Below are 10,271 nucleotides of genomic sequence, written 5' to 3'. Positions count from 1 at the left end.
CTGCTCACCCCCCCACCTGCCCCCCGCGTGGCCCTGGCTCACCGCCCCCCCCCACCGTCTGCCCCCAGTCCCTTCTTGACATGGAGGGACATGCAGCACCTGGTGGTCCGTGCGTCCAGGCGGGCACAGCTCCAGGCTGAGGACTGGAAGACCAATGGTGTAGGGCGCCAAGGTGAGGCAGGGCCAGGGAGAGGTGGGGACGCCATGCCCCTAGGGCTAGTGACACCGCCCGTCCACACAGTGAGCCACCACTATGGCTATGGGCTGCTGGATGCCCGGCTGCTCGTGGACGCGGCTCGCACGTGGCCGCCCACGCGGGCCCAGCGGAAGTGCGTAGTGCAGGTCGTGCGCACCGCCACGTGAGCACCCTCCTGGGCCCGCCCCCCACCCCCGTGCCTACCTGTCCTCACCACGGAGGAGGGGGTGACAGACGCCTCACTTTCCCCACCTACAAAACGAGAGGGTGAGCTCCACAGTGTGAGCACAGGCCCGCCGGCCGGCCCGTCTCCCCTCCCCGCTGCAGGCCCGCAGGAGGCGCGCTCGCGGCCCACGCCCCCAGCCCCATCTCGCCTCTGACGGAAGTGACGAGGAACGTGTCGGCGTGCGCCGGCCAGGCCAACCACATCCGCTCCCTGGAGCACGTGCAGGTGCAGCTGTCGCTGTCCTACAGCCGCCGCGGGGACCTGGAGATCTCGCTCACGAGCCCCATGGGCACGCGCTCCACGCTCGTGGCCGTCAGGTGCAGGCGTGGGGTGCCTGGACCCATCGCAACCGCCCCCCCTTCCTCGGGCGTGGGGAGCGCCGTGGGGTCGGGCGGGTCTGCTCAGGTCAGACACCGGGCCACGCGTCCCCCTCACGAGCCCCTCCAGCCTCCCGCGCTGGGCCCTGCGGACACCGCGGCGCCTCGGGGTCTGAAGCCCTCCCTCGGCCCCCCACCCCCACTCCCGTCTTCTGCCCCAGACCCTTGGACGTCAGCGGCCAAGGCTACAACAACTGGATCTTCATGTCCACCCACTTCTGGGACGAGGACCCCCGGGGCCTGTGGACGTTGGGCCTAGAAAACAAGGGCTACTATTTCAACACGGGTGAGAGGCGGGTGCGGCCCGGGCCACCGCTGCAGGGGGCTCCCGGGGGCTCCCTGAGAGACGCCGCGGCATCTTTGGAGACCAGCCGATGCTGGCTGCCGGCGCACGTGTCCCGGACCCCAGCTTGGGGCGGAGGGCAGCGGGGGCGAGGAGCCCGGAAGGGTGGCGCCAGGCTGCCAACAGCCTCCCCGCTGCTTCTCCGTGCCCACCACCACCCCGGCCCAGGGACGCTGTACCGCTATACGCTGCTTCTGTACGGGACGGCCGAGGACATGACAGCGCGGCCCCCGGCCCCCCAGGTGACCAGCAGCGCGCGTGTGCAGTGGGACACAGAGGGGCTGTGCCAGGGTGAGTGCCCGGCGCGGCACGGCCTGCTCGCTGGGGGGCGGCTGCGGCGGGCAGTGTGCGTGTGCGGCCCAGGGCGGGAGGGCACACGGGGTGGCAGGCCTTGGCCGCACACTCCAACGCACGTGTCCCCCGTGCAGAATGCCACAGCCCCGCCTGTGTCTTGGGCCACCTCTGCCTCCCCTGCTGCCCGTCGAGGTACCTCAGCCGGCAGACGCTGAGCGCTGGGCCTGGGCACGGCCGCTCCCGCCCTGCGCGTCTACCCGAGCCGGCTCGCCTCCTAGTCCCCTTCCTCAGCGGCTCCCTGCTCAGCTGCGCTGCCTGCCCCCCTCCTACACGCGGATGAGCGCCGGGGCGCCTGCTCAGGACCTGTCCCCCCAGCAGCCTCCCCCAGCCCGTCGCAGTCGCCCACCCCAGCCGGCCCGTGATACTGGCCCTCCTGGCCGTGGCCTTCGGGAGCCCCCTACTCCGCAGCACCCTCACTGTAGGCTGCCCACCGCTGTGGGGGGGGGCCATCCCGCCACCACCCCAGGCCCCGCCACTGGCCCGGGCCTAGAGACATCTGACTAGGGGGCAGACATGTGCCTGGATTGGCACCACCGTCCTGCTGCTTTGCTCCAGACTGGAACCTGGGCTAGGGGTGCGTGGGCCTGACCCCCAGGAGGCCCTGCCGAGTCCCGGCCCCAAAATTGGCAGGTCCAGGTGAAAGAGAAGTCTAGTTACACAGTTTGGGGTGGGAGTGGGATGGGGTGGGGTGAGGGGGAGGCTGGGCTGTGACCACCGGCCCTTCCCAGGCCCAGAGGTGGGGGGAGGGGCAAGGGGAACCAGTGACACCAACCAGAGTCTCCGGCACCACGCTTTGCAAATAAAGGTTGAATAGGAGGTGCCAAGTCTTCGGTCTCCTTTGGGGCAGGGACAGGGCTCCGTCCCCACAGAATGCTTGGGGGTTCCCCGGTACCCTGCTTAGAAACTGTCTTCCCTGGAGGTTCCGGTTACCCACAAAGGAAAAGGGGCAACCAGAACCCCTAGTCTGGTGGGGGCGGGAGTGAGGTGGGGGTTCCCAGGGCTGCGTACTGCATTCCTAGCACCTTCTAAGTTTCCCTCACCCGTTGGGATTTCTTTTTGACGCTGACGACTAAGAGGCGCGTGATTCTCAAATGGCCGTTCGTGCCACTGTCCCACGGCCGCAGACAGGTCTGTGAGTTTATAATGATCGTGCTGCTGCTCCGCTCCCCGGCGGTGTGAGGAGGGTGAGGGAATCATGGGCCGGAAGTATGTTGCTTTCACTTTGCCCCAAGCTGGATTTTCCTGTTCTGATGCTTTGCATACGTGCCATCACATGGTGGCATCTTGTGCCTGGTTCCCTCCCTGAATGTCATGTGTCCAGGGTCCGTCCTGGGGCAGCGGATGTGGGTGCCTTGCTCCTGCTCGAGGCCAAGTGGGCGGCCAGTGTGTTGATCCATTCCTTCATCGACACGTAGTGGGGCTGTTTCTACGTCCTGTGCATTGTGAGTCCCGCTTCTGCGAGCATGTGTGTGAGCCGGAGCGCCCGCCAGGGCTGGGCTGTGTGTCCAGGGCTGCTTGGCCGCCTCCTCGGGTTTTGCTGGCCTCGTCCATGCAACACCAAAGTCTAGCACCTGCTCCACCCGACCGGAGATCAGGAGAGCTGGCTTTCCTACCCGGCACACAGCCAGCACCCAAGATGTGCCGGCCTGGGGCAGACGCCTTGGGAAACCAGACGTTCTGTAAACCATTAATCGGTGTTACCATCTGAGCCTGTGCCTGAGAGAGACCAGAACACACAGCGGCACAAAACCTGCACTGCCGCACCCTCAGCAGCACGACCCACATCAACCCGAGACGGGAACGACCCAGATGCCCATCGAGGGATGAAGGGCCCAACAGCGTGTTCACCACACACAGACACATCATTCAGCCGCCAATGGGAGGGAGGCGCCCCCCACCCCACGGACGGACCCTGAACACACAACACTCGAGGAGGGAACCAGACACGAGAGGCCGCACGGCGAGGAGGGAACCAGACACGAGAGGCCGCACGGGGTGAGTCCCTATGTGTGAACAGGCTCTTCCACAGATGGGAGGGGGCTCGTGGGGGCGGGAGGCTGGGTGGGGGCTGATGGGAGCCAGGTTCCCTCTGGAGTGATTGAATGTGACTATGGTGATGGTTGTACGTCTCTCTCAAAACCACTGGATTGTATACTTTAAACAGGTGGACTGAATGGTGTGTAGATAACATCCAATAAAACTGTTGAAAGTCACAAAACGAGCCCTAGTTTCTTGTCTTCCAGCCCTGGCTGTCGGGAGGAGCCAGGCAGGGCGGAGAGGGACGTTTTAGGGACCAGAGAAGCGACTGTGATGGAATCTAGCAGGCCAGGCGACGGCGAACTGCGTCCAGCGCCCTTGGCCACCTCCGATACTATTGGCCCCCTCGCTAGGGCAGTAACTTTGTTCCTGCAACAGGCACGTGGGTTGGGCGCCCTGTCCACTTTGGGCAGAAAACCGGGACTTGGCTGTTTTGTGACCCAGAGAGGGGAGCCGGACAGGACAGGACCCATGCCCCACCCCATGACCTTCCAGGCCTGGCGCGCTGGGAGGCTCCTAGGTCCTGTCAGACCTTTGAGGACCTTTGCAGGCGCCTTTAAGAGGGGGCGTGGCCTCCCGACGAACGGCGTGCAGGTGCCGTAGAGGCACCAAGGGTGCGTCACTGGTGGGCGGGGCCGCGCTGCGACCGGAAACGGAAGTGGCTTCTCAGCGGTGCTGGTTACTCAGGGCGCGCGCCTTGGTCAGGCGGTAGTGTTTTCGGGGTATTAACAGGGAAATTGAGGCGGCGGGGATGGAGTCGGACGCTAAGCGCCTAGCCCCAAGTTGTCGGTCATTGGGAGAGCCAGGGGCGAAGCGAGCCCGGAGGGGCGGGGCAGGGTGGGCTTCCCCGAGAACGGGGCTCCGCTACGTGTGCAGGCGTTCGGTGGGCGGGAGGAAGGGCCCAGAAAAAGGGCGAGAGGTAGACAGACGCCCCCACCAACTCCCTTTTCTCTCGCCTCCAGGGATGGGTTCCAAGGCCAAGAAGCGGGTGGTACTGCCCACTCGCCCAGCGCCCCCCACGGTGGAGCAGATCCTGGAGGACGTGCGGGGTGCGCCCTCCGAGGACCCCGTTTTCACCGCTCTGGCCCTGGAAGGTAGGGGGAGCCCGGGCACGGGCAGGGAGGGACGACCCTGAGACCCCAGCGGCAGGGGGCGGGAGGAGCCTTCTGCAGCCGGGAAGCCGGTCGGGCGAAGCCGAGGAATTAAGAGCTGAGACTTCAGCGCCGTCCTTACCCTTTCTGAGCCCCCCCCCGCCCCCGCACATCTGCAGAGTGGGGCGCAGCTTCAGAGGGGCGTCTGGAACAGGGGTCCGCAGCGGGTGCTCAGCCAGATCCCGGTGGTCGCCTGTTGTAAAAGCCCGGGAGCTAGAAATGGGTTTTCCGGCGCCCGGCTGGCTCAGCCGGTGGCGCGCGCGAATCCGGATCTCGGGGTTGTGGCTTCTTGCCCCACGCTGAGGGTGGAGATTACTTAAAAGTAAAATTCTGAAGTTGAAAAGAAGAACCATGTTTCAGCCGCGGTGGGGGAAGAATACTCGGGAGGGAGGACACGGCTGGGACTGGGGGTTTCAGCGTCCCCGCCGGTGAGCGGGCGCCGAGCCCACTCGCTCAAGCGGAGAATCTGACGAGGTTCAGGCGTTTATTCGTTTAACCTTCCGAGAGGAGGTTCGGGCCCCTGCCGGGTGCCGTTCAGGCGCTGGGTCAGGAGGGGGACAGAATCAGGCCAGCGCTCGCCCTGGGGTTGGTCTGGTGGGAAGAGAATTCCCTGATAGGCTAGTAAAGCCGCGGATGGTACGAAACGCTTTGGGAATTTTTCTCTCTTTCTCTTTTTTGGTACTTATTTTGGGAGAGGAGGGGGAGAGTGTTGAGCAGGCCCCGAGCCTGACTCTGACTCTGGGCTGCAACTCCGGAATCGTGAGCTCCTGACTGGAGCCAAAATCAAGAGTTGGACGCCTAACCAACAGCGCCCGGCAGGCACCCCTGCTTTGGGAAATCAAAAAAATTAAGGAATTGTAAAAATTTGGTTCTTTGCTTTGTGGGGCTGTGTTTCACGTGCTCAAGGGCTGCTGGTGGCTGGCGGCCAGTTCTGTATGCGACAGCTCAGCCTGAGGATTTGTCCACCGTCTGGAACGTTCTATCGGATGGGGCACAGCTGGTGTTTATCCCCGTCCTGCACCTGGGCCATCGAGGCTGCTTGAACCCAGGGCCACCAGCGTCCGCGGGGGGGGGGGGACTGAGGCCTGGGCCCCTAGGGCTCGCTGGAGGGAGAGGGGCTCCCCCTGCTGGGCGAGATCGCCTGGCCTCCTCCCGGTGGGGGGGTGCTGCAGGCACCTGGACATGGCTCTGGGGGACCCGAACCCTGTGAGGTCTCTGCCACCGCTGGGCGTGGGCTGTTGCAGGAAGTGCATGTCCAAATCCTCCTCCAACCCCCCGAGTGCTGGGTCCCACGAGGTCTTGAGGGCCGGGAGTGGCGGGGGAGCCAGCCTGCTCTGTGGCTCCGTCCTGGGCCCGCAGGCCACTCTCTGACAGGGGGTGCCATGTGCTGTCCCCAGACCCCCCAGGCCTCTCCGGGAGGGCGGAGGACGCAGAGGCCCAGCGGGAGCACCTCTACCAGCAGAGCCGGGCCTACGTGGCCCTGAACCAGCGGCTGCGGCAGGCGGGCGACGGACTGAGGCAGAGGCGCGCGGACCTGTGGCGGGCTGGCCAGGAGCTGGAGCAGGATGTCAGCCACCTGACGCGGGGGGCACCGCCCGGGGCCGTGGCCCCCTCCTAGGGCTGACGGGCCTGCCAGCTACTCTTAGCACGAGCCCCCGGCAGGGCGCCCTGCGGCTCGCCGGAACCTCTGGCCGTCCCCACCTGACCCGGCACACCTCGGACCTGGGCCCCTGGGTCCCCTGGCCTGGGTTCTCCCCGGGGCACAGAGCCTGCGTGGCGGGTGACACCACACCTGCCCTTCCGGGCACGGGCCCCTTCCCGAGGGTCGGGTCTGGGGCGGCGTGGGTGCCGTTCACCCCGGGGGCGTGGAGCCCACACTGGACTTCGTTCGTGTGGGGTCCCCCGTGCCCGAGGGCCAATCGGTCCATCCTCTCCTTGCCCCTGGCGACCCTGCACCCCCGTGTCATCCCGACAGACGGAGCTGGTGGAGCGCAGTGGGCTTGCTGTCCCCGCCCGTCTCCGCGTGAACTGCGGGGGCCCCAGGACTCCAGCAGAGGACCCCCCGTTCCTGCAGACAGTGGCGGCTGCTGGAGGCGCCCTTGGCCATCAGGGCCCAGACCGGAGATGGGGCCTCTGGTGGTGCCCCCCGAGCACCCTGACCTGAGGCCTGGGTGCTCCCACTGGGCGGGTAACCTTCGGGGTGCGGACCCCCTGTGGGCTGTGGGACCCCGTCACATGGGCTCCTGTGAGGGGACAAGCTGGCCGGCCTCCCACCGAGCCCTCACGGCTGCCTCCATCCTGCAGCTGCACCTGTGGGCAGGTGTGGGGGCACCGGACAGGAGCAGAGGCGGCTGAAGGCCTCTCTGCAGCGGGTGTCTGCACAGTGCCTGGCGGCTGCCCCTGTCCAAGGGTCCCTGGGAGCGCTGAAGCACCACATCAGAGCCCTGACACGGGGAATCCTGGGCATCCGAGAGACCCCCAAAACCAGAACCCAGAAAGTGGGCCTTGGGGGCCTGGGCGTGCGGACACCGCAGGCCTGGCTCCAGGTAGGGCAGCAGGTGCACAGCCTCCCCAGCTGCTGACGGCACCCTCCCGGCCTGGCCTGGGTCTCCGGTGCCTCCTCTTGGAGTGCCCTGGGGTCAGGCGGGGGCATGCTCTGGGTCAGGGACATCTGCTTGCTCCTGGCAGAAGCCAGGAGGGGCCGTCACATGGACCCCAGCTCGGGGTGAGCAGGACAGAAGGCCCCAGAGTACCCTCCCAGCCCCCACCCCATCCTCAACCACGTGGAAACGGAGTCCCAGGCGGCAGAGCTCGATTCAACAGCCGTGTTTATTAAAGGTGCACGTGAGACGCCTTCTTCCGCGCCTTCCTCCCGCCAGACTCCGGCGGCCGGGTTAGTGGGGGCAGATGGGCTGTATTTACACGGGTCCTGTGGTGCTGCGGAGACTGGGGAGGGGGACGCGAGGGATGGGCCAGGACAGCCAGGCTCCGCCTGTGGGGTGCTGTGGCCGCCAGCCGGGAGGCCAGTGGGGACAGCAGGGTGTGGTGACGCTGAGCCAGCAAGTGTGTCTGTCTGGCCCTGGGCCCAAAGTCATGGGTGTGGGGTCACAGGTGTCCCCCTTGGGTGTGCCCCAGCGGCAGATGGGTCCTTGATGCGTCCTCTCAGCGGGTGGCTGGGTTGGTCCTTTGGGTCCTCAGACCTTAAGTCTTCAGCCCGACTCAGGTTGATTGGCCGCCTCCAGAAATTCATCCTTCCAGGGCCCCTGCAGCCCGCCCAGGCTGGAGGATGAGGTGTGGCTGCCCCCTGGCACCAGGGGTTGGCAAAGGCAAACGTGGCTGCCTGGCTGCCGGGCACGGAAGGGCGGGCACTCCCGTGTACCGGCCCTAGGGGCGGGGTGGGGGGGGTGGCTCTGGCAGCAGGGGAGGGTCCAGAAGCACAGGCCCCTCCCCTGGTCACGGTGGTCTCTCCGCTCGCCCAGGAGGTAGCTCTGGGAGTTCTCCCCACGGCCCACGTGGGGAGACTGAGGCACAGAGCGGCGAAAGCAGTGCCCAGGGTCTCACAGTGCGTGGTTGCTCGAAGCCTCGGGCCCCTGTGGCTGGACGAGCTGGTGGTGGCTCTGCCTCCTCCCCCACCCCCAGGCCCCTTCGGGGAAGCCCGTCCATGGGGACTGCAAGCACAGACGGTATTGGGCAGTCCCCAGATCACAGAGGAGCTGGGGCACCCCCAGACCGGGTCCTGCAGGCTGCGGTGGGGGTGGGGACCAGCAGGCTCTGATGAGCCTGTGCCACCCCCCCAAGCTGGGATGGGGCATTTGGGGGTGCTGTGCAGTGGGGGGTGCCGCGGCCTGGTGTCGGGGTCAGCGTGGTGCCCAAGGGTCCCCCGAGCTGAGGATGGGAGCCTCTGGAGACACTTCTGGGTAACAGGGAGGGTCAGCGGTGCCCTGGCCTGGGGGCGCTCCACTGCGCTTCAGAGAAGGGACTTAAGGTGGCCACACTATCTCCCTTAACGGCATCTGTCTCCACCGGGGGTGGCGCTCTGGGGTGCAGCTGTGAAAGCAGACCCGCTTGCCAGGGGCAGCTCTCCCCGGAGCCCACGTGCAGGAGAGAGGTCACCGGCTCCCCCTGCAAGGAGGCATCTTCGGGGCTGAGACTGAGCAAACGCACACCCAGGGGCCCCTGAGCTGCACACCAGGCTCACTGTCCCCCGTGCGTGTCCCCTTGGCTGTGCTGTCCCTGGCGCCGAGCCCGCGAGCCTGGTACTTTGTGCGTCATGAAGGAGAATGGAATAGAAAAGCGGGGCTGTCCCTCTGCGTGCTTGTTCCACGGTCTCTGTCCAGGGTCTCCGTCCCCAGGCTGGCAGCCATCGCGTCCCCCAGCCAGGCTGTCCGACCACACCATTGACCGGCCCCTGCATCATCGTCTGCGTGCCCGGCTCCCTGCAATTCCGGGCCGCCCAGCAGCCCAGCCCGGGCGCGGGCGCTCCGGGCGCGCTAGGTGGCGCTGTCTGGGCTCAGCTGCTCCGCCCCCACGCTCCCCAGCTGGGGCTGAAGACGCAAACAAACCCGCAAAGCCGTCATTAACCAATTACGGGGCCTCCAACATTATAGGCTTCACCCGGCGCATGCCGGCGCCGTGGCCCCCAGCTGGCAGGTGCCTGCTTGATGGGGCCGCCCTCCCCCGCTCTGTCCCTCACCCCAGGCAGGTTGCCACCTCCCTGCACCTCCTGAAACAGGAGGGTCTTGCTGGAGCTCGGCCCAGCAGAGCTCAGGGCCGTGGAGCACGCTGCCAAGGGCTGCCCGAGCCGGGAGGCTGGTATCTTCGTTGGGGGCCCGGTTGGGACTGGAGGTCCCCCCAGATCTCCCGTGGCACGGGGCAAGCATCTGTGCGTGAGATGTGAGGCCAGTTCGGGCTGCAGGGGGGCTCCCAGGGCGGGGGCTCTGGTGGGTAGATGGACCTTGGGACCACCCCCTGGGCAGCCAGGCCAGCCCTTGGCCAGGAGAGGGTGTTCTAGCAGGCTGGCCCCGGCCACTATTCCAGGGGGCTGGTGGGGGCCGCGGTGGGGCCCTTCTCTGTGGCCAAGTCGGCCGTGGCTGCCACCATGGGGCTGGGCACGTAGTTGAAGGGGGGCACGCGGGCCGCGCGGCTAGGGGAGCTGTGCCGGCTGGCGGGAAAGCCCCCCACGGCCACCCCCAGGCCCTCATGGATGAAGGGAGCAGAGGTGGGCGCCTTGGAGGGGCAGGGCCCATCCACATCACTGCCAGGGAAGGAGGCAGGGCCGCTGCCCAGGGCCTGGGGTGGCCCCCTGCTCTCCAGGCTTGGAGACGTGCTGGAGTTGGTCTTGGTGGCAATGAAGTCCTCCGTCTGGACCACGGCGTCGCTGGTCTTGCGCTGCGGGGGGCCGCTGGGGCCCTCCTCGGGCGAGGCGCCCATGAGGGGCAGAGCAGTGGCAGGCAGCGTGCTCCGAAGGATGTGTGGGATGTCCTCGTCCCGGATGCGACGCCACGCGGTGCCCGGGGCCGCCACCCTGGGTAGCGGCCGGGCCTCCCCATCGCTGCTGCGGCGGGCGGCGTCAGCCGCGGGCCCAGGC

The 10,271-nt window shown here is 67.0% G+C and overlaps 2 protein-coding genes across 11 annotated transcripts in view; both read left to right on the top strand.

Moving 5' to 3' along the window:
* The window catches only part of PCSK4 (proprotein convertase subtilisin/kexin type 4), a 6,742-nt gene extending 4,430 nt beyond the window's left edge, over positions 1-2,312 (top strand). For 3 of the 6 annotated variants that reach the window (XM_029918891.1, XM_029918889.1, XM_029918888.1), the window contains exons 10-14: positions 69-172; positions 242-359; positions 524-739; positions 961-1,433; positions 1,571-2,312. In XM_029918891.1, the coding sequence (XP_029774751.1) occupies positions 69-172; positions 242-359; positions 524-739; positions 961-1,433; positions 1,571-1,776 (1,117 nt within the window). In that variant the 3' untranslated portion in view covers positions 1,777-2,312. The remainder of the gene's footprint in view (positions 1-68; positions 173-241; positions 360-523; positions 740-960; positions 1,434-1,570) is intronic. The other 3 variants (XM_029918892.1, XM_029918893.1, XM_029918890.1) reach the window with 3 other exon arrangements.
* Positions 2,313-4,172: 1,860 nt separating this feature from the next.
* Positions 4,173-7,538, top strand: C12H19orf25 (chromosome 12 C19orf25 homolog). 5 transcript variants are annotated; one of them, XM_029918097.1, is made up of 3 exons: positions 4,173-4,221; positions 4,496-4,627; positions 6,082-7,538. In XM_029918097.1, the coding sequence occupies exons 2-3, from the start codon at positions 4,498-4,500 to the stop codon at positions 6,300-6,302; spliced, it is 351 nt and encodes a 116-aa protein (XP_029773957.1). In that variant the 5' UTR covers positions 4,173-4,221; positions 4,496-4,497; the 3' UTR covers positions 6,303-7,538. The 5 variants fall into 5 exon arrangements, with proteins under 5 accessions (XP_029773957.1, XP_029773954.1, XP_029773956.1 ...); XM_029918094.1 differs by having other exon boundaries at positions 4,173-4,255; XM_029918096.1 differs by having other exon boundaries at positions 4,174-4,233.
* Positions 7,539-10,271: the final 2,733 nt, after the last annotated feature.

The sequence above is a fragment of the Suricata suricatta genome, chromosome 12, assembly GCF_006229205.1.
Source record: "Suricata suricatta isolate VVHF042 chromosome 12, meerkat_22Aug2017_6uvM2_HiC, whole genome shotgun sequence".
Taxonomy (NCBI): Eukaryota; Metazoa; Chordata; class Mammalia; order Carnivora; family Herpestidae; genus Suricata; species Suricata suricatta.
This window is presented reverse-complemented; position numbering and strand designations above follow the sequence as displayed.